This window comes from Pelodiscus sinensis, chromosome 16 (genome assembly GCF_049634645.1).
Source record: "Pelodiscus sinensis isolate JC-2024 chromosome 16, ASM4963464v1, whole genome shotgun sequence".
Taxonomy (NCBI): Eukaryota; Metazoa; Chordata; order Testudines; family Trionychidae; genus Pelodiscus; species Pelodiscus sinensis.
In genome coordinates this window covers 4,369,994-4,385,456 of record NC_134726.1, presented here as the reverse complement: position 1 = coordinate 4,385,456, position 15,463 = coordinate 4,369,994, and the positions used below count along the sequence as shown (strand labels likewise).

The 15,463-nt window shown below is 69.6% G+C and overlaps 1 protein-coding gene across 1 annotated transcript; it reads right to left on the bottom strand.

Moving 5' to 3' along the window:
- Positions 1 to 322: 322 nt before the first annotated feature.
- Positions 323 to 15,463, bottom strand: PDIA2 (protein disulfide isomerase family A member 2). The gene is made up of 11 exons (XM_075899164.1): positions 14,951 to 15,463; positions 14,120 to 14,326; positions 10,070 to 10,203; positions 9,547 to 9,684; positions 5,802 to 5,918; positions 5,388 to 5,513; positions 4,018 to 4,212; positions 3,485 to 3,605; positions 1,993 to 2,174; positions 1,286 to 1,378; positions 323 to 721 (listed from the first exon to the last, which is right to left on the bottom strand). The coding sequence occupies exons 1-11, from the start codon at positions 15,180 to 15,182 to the stop codon at positions 641 to 643; spliced, it is 1,626 nt and encodes a 541-aa protein (XP_075755279.1). The 5' UTR covers positions 15,183 to 15,463; the 3' UTR covers positions 323 to 640.

The window sequence follows — 15,463 nt, the reverse complement described above, 5'->3', positions numbered from 1 at the left end:
ACTGGCGGAGGGTTCTGAGTGGAAGGGGGGAGTGGAGCCTTGGGGGCCAATGGGGCAGCAGCCCCCGTCTCTCAGCGTGGGGAGAGGGAGCTGCAGGGCCGGCAGCCGGAGAGCCACGCGGGTCTCTGTGAGCGGGGTTCTGCCTGGTCCTGCCGGTGGGGCCGCGTCCCTCCCCCATGCACCCGAGCTCGGCTCTTGGGAGCCAGCTCCTGGAGCAAGGTGCTGCCTGAGGCCTCCCCTTTCCACTGCCCCATCCGGGGCGCCCTCCTGGCCGCAGGGACCCCAGCGCCGCACCCCCAGGGAGACACGGAGCCACTCCTGGTTGTCAGGTCACAGGGTGTTTATGCCGATCTCACACTTCGGGACACGGCCCTTGGGCGCTGTGGAGGGAGCCGGGCCCTCGGTGCTGCAGGGCGGGGGGGGGTCTGGGAGCAGGTGGGGGCCACGGCTCCCCTCTGCCCCCTGGGCCCTGTTCCCAGCCCGGGCGGGGGCCGCTCTGCAAAGGGAGGAGGTGCCAGGCTGTGCCCCCGTTGGGAGAGCAGCTGCGGCCCGAGGGGCCAGGCCAGCCCCGTGAGGGCTCAGTTCAGGGTCCCCAGGTGGGTGGCAGCTGTCCGCCAGGCGGCGGGGTGCAGGGTGCAGCTCACAATTCCTCTCTGCTCTCAGGGGCATCGGCCAGGCGGCTCCCGTTTGTGTCGCTGGGCTCCTGCGGGCTCTCGGGAACCTAGGAAACGGGGTGGGGGGGTTACATGGGTGCTGGGGGAAGGGAGGGCTGGGGGAGGCAAACTCCCCAGCCCCGCCCCTTCTGCCCAGGCCCCACCCCCTGCACCATGGGGAGGAAGGAGGCTGCATGGCCCCAGCCTTTGTGCCCCCGGTTCACCTACAGTAGGTGTTGTGTGGGCGGGGCCAGGCTGGCGATTTGGGAAGGCAAAGCCTCCCCCTGCCTATGAGGCCCAGCACCCTGGGTGGTTACCATGGAAACCACGGACCCCCCAGCAGGCCTGGCATGCATCGGGGACAGGACCAAGGCCCATGGAGAAGAGCAGGAGAGACAGGGCGTGCGCCAGAGGGGGGAGGGGCAATGGGGCAGGGGAGGCGCAAAGACCCCGTCTCTCCAGGGTGGCAGAGTTGCTGGGGCTGGACCTAGCTGGCTGCTGCAGGTCAGTGGGACAGGGCTAGCAGGAGGCGGGAGGGAGGGGGGGGCTTGTGACCTTGCTGAAGCAACAGGCTGAGCTAGGGGCGTCCAGCTTCGAGGGCCGGCAGGCTGGACCCCGGGGTCTCCACTAACCACAGGCTCCGTGTCCTCCGCGGGCAGCGTCCCGCCGTTGTCCAGGAACTTGGAGAAGGTCTCCAGGTCTCTGGTGCTCTTGTACTCAATCATCTGGGGCAGGCAGGGGAGGAACACGAGACGTTGGGGCTGCAGGAATCCCGCTCTGCCGGCCAACCCCCAGGACCCCGTAGCCTGACTTCCACCCACCAGCCCCCATGCTAGGCCTGGACCAGCCCCATACGCTTTTGACATTGCCAGCACTGGCCGCTGCAGCGCGGTGGGAGAAGCCCCAGCAGGGAATTCTGGGATAGCCCGCCCCAGGAAAGTCTCCTTCCGACCCCCCTCAGCGAGTGGCTCCCGCCCAGAAGCAGAGCAGTTGACGCGCTGCCAAAGCTCTCAGTTGTTTTTGTCTGTCTTGATCTAACCCTGGAGAGTGACGTTACCCAGAGCAACGTCCAGCCCCCATTGGAATCCTACAGCGCTCTTGGCTTCAATCGCATCTTGTGGCAGTGAGTTCCGCCGGCTGCACGAGTGCGAGTGTTCCCTGAGCTCACTGCTGGGGTCATTGTCCAGGTGAGGGCCTAGAATGGCTCCCTGCTGCCACCCAACTCCAGGAGAGACTCCCCTCTCCCCCCCCACACCCAGTGCTCCCCGGTCCCGGTGGGCCGTTCCCATCCCAGCAGGCCCGTCTCCGTCCCAGCCCATCTGGGCAGCGCTGGCTGTACCTTCCTGCCGGGCCCCGCCGGGAAATAGTGCAGGGTGGGGTAGCCGTGGATGGTGAGATTCGCTATCTCGTTGGCCGTTGCGTCCAGCTTGGCAATGACGATGTTCTCGTGATCTTTGTACTTCTCAGCCAGCTCCTCCCAGACAGGCGCCATCTCCTTGCAATGTGTGCACCAGGGGGCATCTGCCGGGACAGCGGGGCTGCGTGTCGGCTCGGCAGGGAGCCAGGGGCAGGGCACACGGGCCTGGAGACTGGAGGAGCTGCCCAGGGCAGGGGCACCCAGCACAGTCAGGCTGGGCCAGCGAGGGCCTTTGCCCACGAACCGCAACGCTGTAGACGGCTGAGCGTGTTCTGGCCACTTGCAGTTATTCCCTCGTGGTGTGGGGCCACGGCGCCCCGCTACCCTTGTGGGGTGGGGCCACGGCGCCCCGCTCCCCTTGTGGTGTGGGGCCACGGCGCCCCGCTCCCCTCGTGGTGTGGGGCCACGGCTCCGTGCTCCCCTTGTGGTGTGGGGCCACGGCGCCCCGCTCCCCTCGTGGTGTGGGGCCACGGCTCCCCGCTCCTCTTGTGGTGTGGGGCCACGGCGCCCCGCTCCCCTTGTGGTGTGGGGCCACGGCTCTGCGCTCCCCTTGTGGTGTGGGGCCACGGCGCCCCGCTCCCCTAGTGGTGTGGGGCCACGGCGCCCCGCTCCCCTCGTGGTGTGGGGCCACGGCGCCCCGCTCCCCGCGTTGTGTGGGGCCACGGCGCCCCGCTCCCCGCGTTGTGTGGGGCCACGGCGCCCCGCTCCCCTCGTGGTGTGGGGCCACGGCGCCCCGCTCCCCTCGTGGTGTGGGGCCACGGCGCCCCGCTCCCCTTGTGGTGTGGGGCCACGGCTCCGCGCTCCCCTTGTGGTGTGGGGCCACGGCGCCCCGCTCCCCTCGTGGTGTGGGGCCACGGCGCCCCGCTCCCCTCGTGGTGTGGGGCCACGGCGCCCCGCTCCCCTGGCTGTGTGGCGCCACGGCTCCCCGCTCTCCTGGCTGTGTGGCGCCATGGCTCCCCGCTCTCCTGGCTGTGTGGGGCCACAGCTCCCCGCTCTCCTTGCTGTGTGGTGCCACGGCTCCCCAGGGATGGGAGGGCTTGGGAAAGACCAGCACAGGAGCGGGAGAGCCTGAGGGAGGAGCTTGGCCGGGGAGGGCAGAACAGGCTGCAAACACCGGCCAGGTGCCTCTGCTCCAGGGCCAAGGGGTGGGCCGGAGTGGCAGGCGCTGAGGCTCAGCCACAGCTCCGCGGCAGAGACAGCGCCGCTGGGAATCCCCTCTCCCAACACAGGATGGTCACCCGAGCCCGACGCCCTGCCCTGGCCCTGCACCAGGACCGTCCCCTGCCCCCCGAGATGCTGGACTGAATTGCCCAGGCCCACCAGCCCCACAGCGGGGCAGCGTCTTGCCGGAACAGGCTGGCGGCGGCGTGTGGGGCAGGTGCCCGTGGGGGCGTCCGGCCTGGCGGCTACTTACAGAACTTGACAAACACGTTCTTGGCCTCGTCGTAAGCCACTCGCTCGAAGTTCTTGCCCACGAGGACTTTCACTGGCTGCTTATCCCAGTCCTCGGGGAGCTCCTGGCTCATGAGGTGGGGCTGCGGAGGGCGGGAGAGGCCGTGTGTACGTGCGGTTGGCTAGGTCACAGCCGGCGAGCAGGGCGGGCTCTCACCGGAGCCAGCTGCATCGCACAAGTGGGGGCTAAGAACAACTCCCCTTGCACACCTGGTTCGGCCCTTGGCCCTGCAGCTGGGGTCAGGGTGTCCCCTGGGGTCTGCTGGCTGGACAGCAAGGACTTTCTGTGGTGCTGGGGGCTGCCCCATATCACCCCGCCCCCCCAACCTACGCGCTGCTCCCCCCTGAGGTGTGTGTGTGTGTCGGCCCTCATTTAGTCCAGCACATGGTCTGCAGGCCCCCCCCCCCCCCCACAGAGTCCTGCACAGGGCAGTTCTCCCCACCCCCACCCCCACCCCCGTCAGGCTGTGCCCTCGTGAGGCGCCCGTGCCACACCTGGACCTTGCCGTCGAGCACGTCCCGCACGAAGGCGCCCATGGCCTCAGGGGCGAAGTCCTCGGGGGCCATGCGGAACTTCTGGCTGCTCTCCAGCTTGATGAAGCGCATGGTGGGGACCGCGTCGCTCTGGAGGCCGAAGTACGGCAGCACCTGGGCGCCTTCTCCGTTCACGTCGATGAGCACGAAAAGCACCTAGAGCCGGCATGGACGTGGGCAGCCGCCGCCCTGAGCGGCCCGACCAGGCCCTGCTCCCGCCTGGGACTGAGCCCCCCCAAGGTCCTGTGCTGGGCCTGAGAGCCCCCCATAGCCCCTTGCTGCACCCCAAGATCCTGTGCTGGGCCTGAGAGCCACCCCCCATAGCCCCTTGCTGCACCCCAAGATCCTGTGCTGAGCCTGAGAGCCCCCCCATAGCCCCTTGCTGCACCCCAAGATCCTGTGCTGGGCCTGAGAGCCCCCCATAGCCCCTTGCTGCACCCCAAGATCCTGTGCTGGGCCTGAGAGCCACCCCCCATAGCCCCTTGCTGCACCCCAAGATCCTGTGCTGAGCCTGAGAGCCCCCCCATAGCCCCTTGCTGCACCCCAAGATCCTGTGCTGAGCCTGAGAGCCCCCCCATAGCCCCTTGCTGCACCCCAAGATCCTGTGCTGAGACCCCCCCACATACATGCTCCTTTGCTGCCCCCCAGAGCCTATGCTGGGCCCAAGAGCCACCCCATAGCCCCTTGCTGCCCTCCCAAGATTCTGTGCTGAGACCCCCCCACATACATGCTCCTTTGCTGCCCCCCAGAGCCTATGCTGGGCCTGAGAGCCACCCCACGCCCCCTTGCTGCACCCCCTAAGAGCCTGTGCTGGGACGGAGATTCCCCCGCCCCCCCCCGCATGCTCCCTTGCTGCCCCCCCAGACTCTGTGCTGGGCCTGAGAGCCACCCCACCCTCGTGCTGTCGTTCCCCCCCCCCCCCAAAATCCTGTTTTGGGACCAAGAGCAACCCCATGGGCCCTTGCTGCCCCCCCAAGATTCTGTGCTGGGACTGAGCCATCACCCCACTACCTCCCCGCCCCCAAGTGCCTGCATTGGGACAGCAACCCCCCCATGCTCCCTTGATGCCCCACAGAGCCTGTGTGCATCTGAGCCTGCCCTTTCTCTGACATGCCCCCCCCCAAGTGAGTCAGGCCCCCCCTTCCCCTGCCCAAGGGTAGGTCCCCCCAAGCCAGCCACTCCCATTCCCAGCCCGGGGCTGGAATGAGGCTCCCAGGCTTACGGGACTCAGCCCCACGCCCAGCCAGGCCAGCCCCAGGGTGTGCGTGCCAGCCACCCCCTGGCGTCCCACCGCCTGGCCAGGTGCAGGGACAGGGGGCCTGGCTGGTTACCTGGCCCCTGAAGGGCGCGGCGACAGCCCGGAAGCTGTCCAGGATCTCCCGGTGGGGCTCCAGGGTCTTGTTAATAAACAGCAGCAGGTGGTTGGGGATTTTAGCCCCGAATATCTTCCCCGAGGTCTAGGGCGAGAAGGCGGGTTTGCTGGGCTGTGGGAAGGGCCCCCACCCCCTCCCCTGCTGCTGCCAGGCAGAGCCCTGGGGCTCGGGAAGGGCCAGCAAGGGAGGCCCAGGGCACATTTTGTGGGAGTTTGTCCCCCCCATCCCAGGCCCAGCGCCCCCCCGGCTGTGCTCCCCTCCCCCCACTGTGCGGTGAGCGGCATGCCCCAGGCCAGCCCTGCCCCCCCGACAGCAGTGTAAACCCTCTGTTGGGGGGCAGCCCCGCAGCGCTCGGGGGGGGAGGGGACTCACCTGACTGGTGAACTCCGTCACCAGCTCCAGGCTGTGCAGGACGATGAAGCGGGCGAGCTCCTCCTTGTTCAGGCCCAGCGCCGGGTCCAGTGGGAAATCCGCCCGCTGCTCGTCAAACTGCAACACAGCCAGGCAGGGCCGTGCTCGGCGGGCGTAGCGCCAAAGGTGGGGGCTGGGCTGGGCCCCAGGCCACCGCCCCCCGCACGCGCCGGCAGCCCATGGGGGCCTGGCAATGCCTCAGCCTGACCCTGCCCGTCTCCTTCCTGCACAGCAGCACAGGCCCCTGGCCTTCGGAAAAGCAGACGGCGACGCTTCGGGGGGCACCCCTGGGAGCGACTGAGGGGGCAGGAGGCCAGGAGAGCTGGCCGCGTTTTAGAGATGCCTTGTTGAGGGCAGACACAAGCCGTCACAACATACAGAAAGAGTCACACACACGGGGGAGGGAGCGTTTGAGCATTGGCCTGCTAAACCCAGGGTTGTGAGTTCAATCTTTCAGGGGCCCATTTGGGGCAAATCTGTCAGGATGGTGCTTGATGCTGCTGTGAGGGCGGGGGCCTGGACTCCATGATCTCGCAAGGTCCCTTCCAGCGCTAGGAGAGAGGGATGGCAGCACCTGGCTTGGCTTACGTGAGGTGTCACCAGGGAGCCGCAGCCTGACAAGGAAGCTTAAAGGGATGGGACTGTGGCCAGCTGCCGTGGGCAGCGAGAAAAACTGTGGCTGGAGCACACAGGGTGCCAGCAGGAAAGCCAAAGCACAACCGGAGCTGCTGGGTTGACAGATAGTTGCGGGGGGGGAAAGGAGCTGAGAGTTGTAAACAAAGCAGTGTAGCCTGGTTAAAAACCTGGGGTGAGGCTTTCTGGCCTCCCTGCACGGGGCTGGACCCGGTAAGCACTGGGGTTGCCCGGCTGCCTCCGTATTGAGCCGGACAGCCTGGGGTTTTCCCCTCCTGGCTGGGAAAAAAGTACGGGACATTTTAGGTGTCTGGCATTTTCTGAGTTTTTGACCAGACAGGAGGTGAAAATCCCAAACTGGCTGGTTCAATACCAGCCACCTGGCAACCCCAGCTGCGAGGGTAATTGCCACCACCAGTACGGCGTGAGCAATGCAAGCAGCTGGGCCCTGGTTTAGGCTGTAGAGCTCCCTCGCTCTTCTCTCTCTCTGTCGGTGGGCTAAGGGTGACCGCGTGGGACCGTGATCCACACCCACAAGGGGCTCTGCAAGGCTGTTGGTGACAAGAAGCTGGTCAGGGACAGTGGGGAAGGCAGCCTAGTGCCCGGTGCTATGGAAAAAGCTGACGTACTCGGTGCTTTCTGCCACGGGCTTCACAGCCATGGTCTGCTCCCAGACAGCCGCCCTGGGCAGCACACAATGGGGCGGTGGGCAGCCCTCCGTGCGGCAAGAACAGGTTAAGGCCTCTAACAAAGCTGGACAGGCGCAAGGCCGAGGGTGCTGAGGGAGCTGGCTGATGTGACTGCAGCCCCATTGGCCATTAGCTTTGAAACCCCCCTGGTGATCGGGGGGCTGGCTGGAGCACCAAGGGCTTGGCGGAGCGCGGTTGATTGGAGACAGGCAAGTGTCGTGCCCATCTTTGAAAAAGAGAAGGCGCATCCGGGGAACTACACCAGTCAGCCTCCCCGACCCTGGAAAAAGCACGGGGCAGAGCCTCCAGGAATCCATTTGGAAACACTTGCAGGAGAGGGTGGTGATCAGGAACAGTCACCATGGATTCACCCAGGACAAGTAGCAGGTTTTTACTAGGCAGCAGGTTTAAAGGAACAAATCAAAGGAAGTTTTGCTTCACTCAGCGCACAGTCGACCTGTGGAACTCCTTGCCAGAGGATGTGGTGAAGGCCAGGACTTGAACAGGGTTCAGAAAAGAGCTAGCTAGATTCATGGAGGTTAGGTCCATCAATGGCTGTTAGCTGGATAGGAATGGTGTCCCTGGCCTCTGTCTGGAAATGGATGACAGGGAAGGGATCATGGGAGGATTCCCTGGTGTGAGCCCTCCCTCTGGGGCATCTGGCATTGGCCCCCGGAGCCCTTTAACTCACCCCCAGTGCTGGCGGCACACTCCTGGCAGCACTGAGGGCTGGCGGGGAGGCACACCATGGTCCGGGCAGCACTGAGCGATGGCTGCCCCCCGCCCTGCCCCTCCTGTCTGAGGGCCTGTCCCCTTCAGGGAGCACAAAGCTGCTCCCCCCACCCCCAACCTTGCCCAGGGGCCTGGTGAAACTGCCAGCATCCCTGAATGGCCTACAAGCTGCCTAGCTAATCAGGCGCAATGGGCAGTGCGCAGCAACTCGCTGGCTCAGGGGCAGCTGGTATGACGTGAAGTACCCCCGGGGTCAGTCCTGGGGCCAGGTTTGCTCAACAGCTCCATGAATGACCCGGGGGCGGGGCTGGCTCGCACCCTCAGCCAGTTCATGGATGACACTAAGCTGGGGGGCAGGGATAGGGCCCGGCGTGACCGTGGCAGATCGGGCCAAAAGAAATCTGAGGAGGTTCAACAAGGACAAGTGCAGCGTCCTGCACCTGGGATGGACGACTCAAGCATTGTTACTGGGGACCGAGTGGCTAAGCAGCAGGTCTGCAGAAAAGGACCTGGGGATGACGGGATAGGAAGCTGGATATGAGTCAACAGGGCGTCCTTGTAGCCGAGACGGCTAATGGCATAGTAGGGCGCATTAGGAGGAGCATTGCCAGCAGATCCAGAGAAAAGGTTTCTGTTAAAGGCATTTTTGGAAAAGCGCGTCTAGATTGGCAGGATGCTTTTCCACAAAAGCACTTTTTGTGGAAAAGCATCTGTGCCAATCTAGACTCACTTTTCTGCAAAAAAGCCCCGATCGCCATTTTCGCGATCAGGGCTTTTTTGCGGAAAACAGTCCTGTGCTGTCTACACTGGCCCTTTTGCGCAAAAGGCTTTCGGAAAAAGACTTTTGCCCGAACGGGAGCAGCATAGTATTTCCGCAAAAGCACTGACAATCTTACATGAGATCATCAGTGCTTTTGCGGAAATTCAAGCGGCCAGTGTAGACAGCTGGCAAGTTTTTCCGGAAAAGCGACTGATTTTCCAGAAAAATTTGCCAGTCTAGACACAGCCCTGGAGTATTGTGTCCAGTTCTGGGCCCCACACTATAGAAAGGATGCGGAAGCATTGGAGAGGGTCAGTGGAGGGCGACCAAAATGATAAGGGGGCTGGAGCTCATGACCTATGAGGAGAGGCTGAGGGATTTGGGCTTGTTTAGTCTGCAGACAGGAAGAGTGAGGGGGGATTTCACAGCAGCCTTCAACTTTCTGAAGGGAGTTCCAAAGAGGCTGGAGAGAGGCTGTTCTCAGTAATGAGCGATGGCAGAACAAGGAGCAATGGTCTCAAGTTACAGATGGGGAGGTCTAGGTTGGATATTGGGAAAAACTCTTTCCCTAGGAGGGTGGGGAAGCGCTGGGCTGGGTTCCCTAGGGAGGGGGGTGGAATCTCCATCCCTAGAGGTTTTTAAGCCCTGGCTTGACCAAGCGCTGGCTGGGATGATTGAGCTGGGTTGGTCCTGCTTTGGGCAGGGGGCTGGACTCGATGCCTCCTGGGGTCCCGCCCAACTCTCATCTTCTAGGATTCCCAGCCCAGTGTGCCCGCCTTGGCGCGTGCTCGTGCCCAGCTCCGAGTGGCTGTAGCCAGGGTAGGGCCAGGGCCGGGTGCCTCCCCCCCTTGTAGCCAGGGTAGGGCCAGGGCCGGGTGCCTCCCCCCCTCACCTTCTTGAAGAGGCAGACGGTGTCGGAGGCGACGCGGTACGTCTGGAAGAGCGCCGTGCTGTTGGAGATCCCGAAGGGCACGTCCACGATATCGCTGGCGACTTCGTAGAAGCCCTGTGCCGCCTGGCTCCGCAGGTTCTGTGAGCAACCCCCAGGCCCTGAGCTGTGGGGGCTCGGGCGCTGCACTGCCTGCCCGGACCCGCTACCAGGCAGCCCCATGGCGACAGCTCCCTGCAGTTAACATGGGGCTACAGCCACCAACACTGCCCATGTCGATCCCACAGGGCTCCCCGCAGGCAGGGCCTGGGCATGGGGGGTGCCAGGGAAGGAGGCGCTGGGGGTCTCTGGAGAGCCCTCCCACGGCATGAACCCAGAGCTGGCGCTGGACTGTGGCCAGGTCAGTGGGAAAGCCCCACGCAGACACCCGGCCGCTCTGCTGGCCCACCCAGTGCCGGGGCATGATGGGCCCGGGCTGCCCCGGCACGAGTCCCGCCAGGCCCCTCCCTCCACGCCGGCCCCGCACCTTGAAGAGCCCCACCACGACCACGTCCTGGGAGGCGACGAACGCCTGGGCGCTGGCCTCGTCCTGCAGCAGCTCCGCGCTCGGGCCGGCCTTCCGCCGCATCCAGCGCACGATGCCCTCCGCGTCCCGCTGCCCTGCGCACAGCCCCGCCGCGTCACCCGCCCGTCGCCCGCGCCACTGCCCTGCCCACGGCCCTACCCCGCGCCCCTCCCCTGGGCCCCAGCCCACAGCTCCCACCCCCGCGCCCCTCCCCAGGGCCCCAGCCCACAGCTCCCACCCCCGCGCCCCTCCCCAGGGCCCCAGCCCACAGCTCCCACCCCCGCGCCCCTCCCCAGGGCCCCAGCCCACAGCTCCCACCCCCGCGCCCCTCCCCACGGCCCCAGCCCACAGCTCCCACCCCCGCACCCCTCCCCAGGGCCCCAGCCCACAGCTCCCACCCCCGCGCCCCTCCCCAGGGCCCCAGCCCACAGCTCCCACCCCCGCGCCCCTCCCCACGGCCCCAGCCCACAGCTCCCACCCCCGCACCCCTCCCCAGGGCCCCAGCCCACAGCTCCCACCCCCGCGCCCCTCCCCAGGGCCCCAGCCCACAGCTCCCACCCCCGCGCCCCTCCCCAGGGCCCCAGCCCACAGCTCCCACCCCCGCGCACCTCCCCAGGGCCCCAGCCCACAGCTCCCACCCCCGCGCCCCTCCCCAGGGCCCCAGCCCACAGCTCCCACCCCCGCGCCCCTCCCCAGGGCCCCAGCCCACAGCACCCACCCCCGCGCCCCTCCCCAGGGCCCCAGCCCACAGCTCCCACCCCCGCGCCCCTCCCCTGGGCCCCAGCCCACAGCTCCCACCCCCGCGCCCCTCCCCAGGGCCCCAACCCACAGCTCCCACCCCCGCGCCCCTCCCCTGGGCCCCAGCCCACAGCTCCCACCCCCGCGCCCCTCCCCAGGGCCCCAGCCCACAGCTCCCACCCCCGCGCCCCTCCCCTGGGCCCCAGCCCACAGCTCCCACCCCCGCGCCCCTCCCCTGGGCCCCAGCCCACAGCTCCCACCCCCGCGCCCCTCCCCAGGGCCCCAGCCCACAGCTCCCACCCCCGCGCCCCTCCCCTGGGCCCCAGCCCACAGCTCCCACCCCCGCGCCCCTCCCCAGGGTCCCTCCCCTGGGCCCCAGCCCACAGCTCCCACCCCCGCGCCCCTCCCCTGGGCCCCTCCCCCGCGCCCCTGCCCACGGCTCCCACCCCCGCGCCCCTCCCCACGACCCCTCCCCTGGGTCCCAGCCCACGGCTCCCACCCCCGCGCCCCTCCCCAGGGCCCCAGCCCACAGCTCCCACCCCCGCGCCCCTCCCCAGGGCCCCAGCCCACAGCTCCCACCCCCGCGCCCCTCCCCAGGGCCCCAGTCCACAGCTCCCACCCCCGCGCCCCTCCCCAGGGCCCCAGCCCACAGCTCCCACCCCCGCGCCCCTCCCCAGGGCCCCAGTCCACAGCTCCAACCCCCGCGCCCCTCCCCTGGGCCCCAGCCCACAGCTCCCACCCCCGCGCCCCTCCCCAGGGTCCCTCCCCAGGGCCCCAGCCCACAGCTCCCACCCCCCGCGCCCCTCCCCAGGGCCCCAGCCCACAGCTCCCACCCCCGCGCCCCTCCCCTGGGCCCCAGCCCACAGCTCCCACCCCCGCGCCCCTCCCCAGGGTCCCTCCCCTGGGCCCCAGCCCACAGCTCCCACCCCCGCGCCCCTCCCCAGGGCCCCAGCCCACAGCTCCCACCCCCGCGCCCCTCCCCAGGGCCCCAGCCCACAGCTCCCACCCCCGCGCCCCTCCCCAGGGCCCCAGCCCACAGCTCCCACCCCCGCGCCCCTCCCCAGGGTCCCTCCCCTGGGCCCCAGCCCACAGCTCCCACCCCCGCGCCCCTCCCCAGGGCCCCAGCCCACAGCTCCCACCCCCGCGCCCCTCCCCAGGGCCCCAGCCCACAGCTCCCACCCCCGCGCCCCTCCCCAGGGCCCCAGCCCACAGCTCCCACCCCCGCGCCCCTCCCCAGGGCCCCAGCCCACAGCTCCCACCCCCGCGCCCCTCCCCAGGGCCCCAGCCCACAGCTCCCACCCCCGCGCCCCTCCCCTGGGCCCCAGCCCACAGCTCCCACCCCCGCGCCCCTCCCCAGGGCCCCAGCCCACAGCTCCCACCCCCGCGCCCCTCCCCTGGGCCCCAGCCCACAGCTCCCACCCCCGCGCCCCTCCCCAGGGCCCCAGCCCACAGCTCCCACCCCCGCGCCCCTCCCCTGGGTCCCAGCCCACGGCTCCCACCCCCGCGCCCCTCCCCAGGGCCCCTCCCCCGCGCCCCTGCCCACGGCTCCCACCCCCGCGCCCCTCCCCAGGACCCCTCCCCTGGGCCCCAGCCCACAGCTCCCACCCCCGCGCCCCTCCCCTGGGCCCCAGCCCACAGCTCCCACCCCCGCGCCCCTCCCCAGGGCCCCAGCCCACAGCTCCCACCCCCGCGCCCCTCCCCCGCATCCCTCCCCTGTGCCCCAGCCCACAGCTCCCACCCCCGCGCCCCTCCCCAGGGTCCCTCCCCTGGGCCCCAGCCCACAGCTCCCACCCCCGCGCCCCTCTCCAGGGTCCCTCCCCTGGGCCCCAGCCCACAGCTCCCACCCCCGCGCCCCTCCCCTGGGCCCCAGCCCACAGCTCCCACCCCCGCGCCCCTCCCCAGGGCCCCTCCCCTGCGCCCCAGCTCCCACCCCCGCGCCCCTCCCCCGCATCCCTCCCCTGCGCCCCACCCCACAGCTCCCACCCCCACGCCCCTCCCCAGGGTCCCTCCCCTGGGCCCCAGCCCACAGCTCCCACCCCCGCGCCCCTCCCCAGGGTCCCTCCTCTGGGCCCCAGCCCACAGCTCCCACCCCCGCGCCCCTCCCCTGGGCCCCAGCCCACAGCTCCCACCCCCGCGCCCCTCCCCAGGGTCCCTCCCCTGCGCCCCAGCCCACAGCTCCCACACCCGCGCCCCTCCCCTGGGCCCCAGCCCACAGCTCCCACCCCCGCGCCCCTCCCCAGGGCCCCTCCCCTGCGCCCCAGCTCCCACCCCCGCGCCCCTCCCCAGGGTCCCTCCCCTGGGCCCCAGCCCACAGCTCCCACCCCCGCGCCCCTCCCCAGGGTCCCTCCCCTGGGCCCCAGCCCACAGCTCCCACCCCCACGCCCCTCCCCAGGGTCCCTCCCCTGGGCCCCAGCCCACAGTTCCCACCCCCGCGCCCCTCCCCCGCATCCCTCCCCTGCGTCCCACCCCACAGCTCCCACCCCCGTGCCCCTCCCCAGGGTCCCTCCCCTGGGCCCCAGCCCACAGCTCCCACCCCCGCGCCCCTCCCCAGGGCCCCTCCCCTGCTCCCCAGCCCACAGCTCCCACCCCCGTGCCCCTCCCCAGGGTCCCTCCCCTGGGCCCCAGCCCACAGCTCCCACCCCCGCGCCCCTCCCCAGGGCCCCTCCCCTGCTCCCCAGCCCACAGCTCCCACCCCCGCGCCCCTCCCCAGGGTCCCTCCCCTGCTCCCCAGCCCACAGCTCCCACCCCCGCGCCCCTCCCCAGGGCCCCTCCCCTGCTCCCCAGCCCACAGCTCCCACCCCCGCGCCCCTCCCCAGGGCCCCTCCCCTGCGCCCCAGCCCACAGCTCCCTAACCTACGCCCTTCTCACCTGCCCCACCCAGGCCCCCTTCCCGTGCACCCCTGATCATGGACTTTTCCCCGTGCTCCTGCCCACGGCCCCTTCTCTAGGCCCTCCCGTTACCCGAACCGCTGCCCACAGCCCCTCCCCCACACCCCTGCTCATGGCTCCCCAACGCTCCTTCCCTTCCTCTGCCAACAGGCCCTCCCCTGTGCCCCAGCCCTTCCCCTGCCCCACATCCACAGCCCCTGCCCTGGGCACCAAGCTCTGTCCCCACATCCCTCCCCTGCCCCTCCCCTCTCACAGCCTGACTCATGGCCCCTCCTGCACCCTGGTCCATTCAACTGCCCCCACACCCTGACCCAGAGCCCCCGCGCCCACAAACCTTCCAGGCACTGGCTGTGTCCCCTCCCCCCTGGCAGTGCCAGGCGCTACCTGTGAACTCCACGGGGTGCGTGCGATTCCCGTCGCGGAAGAGCTTCAGGGCCGGGTACCCCGTGACCCCGAACTCGGCGCTCAGCTCCGGCTCCTCCGTCGCGTCCACCTTGGCCAGCCGCAGGCCCCCCGACTCGCTCTTCAGGATGCCGGCGGCCCGCGAGAACTCGGGGGCCAGGGCCTGGCAGTGCCCGCACCAGGGGGCGTCTGCCAGACAGGAGCGGGTGAGACCCCGGCCTGGACCAGGCCCTGGGAGAGGCCACCCCCCCCCCGAATGAGCTGACACTGCTCCGTGCCCGGCTGCCCTTCAGGGAGGGGCGCGGGTGGCGGGTTCCCCCGGGTGGGGGGTTCCCCCGGGTGGGGTGCCCCGGCCTGAGGGAGGAGCCTCTCCCCAGGGGGCTTCAGCCCATTCCATGGGGAGACGCAGCCTGGTGCCATGCGCCCCCCTCCCCCGCACGGCCCCCAGGTCACAGGGCCCATTCACTGCACCTCCCGAGATGCCCTGTACCAGCCCCAGCCTGGGCCCCTCCCCACCCAGGGACCCCGACTGGCCAGGAGCCCCCCCCCCGGGGCACGTCACAGACTCTGGCCCTGAGGCAAGGCCCGTGAGCCGCCAGGCCCACAGAGCTGAGCCCCCCCCAGTCAATGTGTAACCGGGGCACCCCGCCCGTGGGAACCCGCCGCCTGCGCCCCGCCCTGAAGGGCAGCCAGGCACAGAGCAGCTGCCGCTGGCTGGGCCGCTGCCCCGTGGCGGCTGGTGGGGCCCAGCCCCGGCGGCCGTGCCCTCAGCAAGCGCCAGGCCTGCCCCCGCCCGCGGCCCCTGGCACTCACAGAACTCCACCAGCAGCAGGCGGTGCTCGCGCAGGGCTCGTGCAAAGTTGTGCCGCTGCAGCACCAAGACGTCGTCCTCCTCCCGGAGCTCGTCAGAGTCCTCGGCCACCTCTTCCTCCTCCACCACCCCCTCCTCCTCCTCCGGGGCCCCCTCGCCTTGGGCCCCGGCTGGCGCCAGCCAGGCCAGCGCCAGCAGCAGGGCCAGGAGGAGCCGGGACGTGGGGCAGCCCATGGGGATGGCGTGGGGAGCAGACGAGCAGCGTGCCGGCCGCCAGCAGGAGCAGGCGTTCCTGGGGCAGGGGGGCAGATAAGGGCCTGGAGGAGCGGGTGGCGCCTGGCCCGTGGCGCTCGTGTCCCTTTGTTACTGGCTGGTCAGCCCCAGATAAGGTGCCCAGCTAGGAAGGAGCAGGTGGCAGCTTGAGCTGTTTTCCAGCCCCTGTTCTCAGGCCTTCACAGGGACTGATTGGCAAAGGCCAGCCCCCCTGGCACTGGGCCCCGGAGCTGAGAGCAGCC

Bases quoted from the DNA above. Each gene is read 5' to 3' on its own strand.
- PDIA2 (XM_075899164.1), bottom strand. From the start codon at position 15,182: ATGGGCTGCCCCACGTCCCGGCTCCTCCTGGCCCTGCTGCTGGCGCTG. The intron at 14,327-14,950 runs GTGAGTGCCAGG...CCTGTCTGGCAG, and splicing joins CCTGCTGCTGGTGGAGTTCT to ACGCCCCCTGGTGCGGGCAC. The intron at 9,685-10,069 runs GTGCGGGGCCGG...GGTTGCTCACAG, and splicing joins TCGTGGTGGGGCTCTTCAAG to AACCTGCGGAGCCAGGCGGC.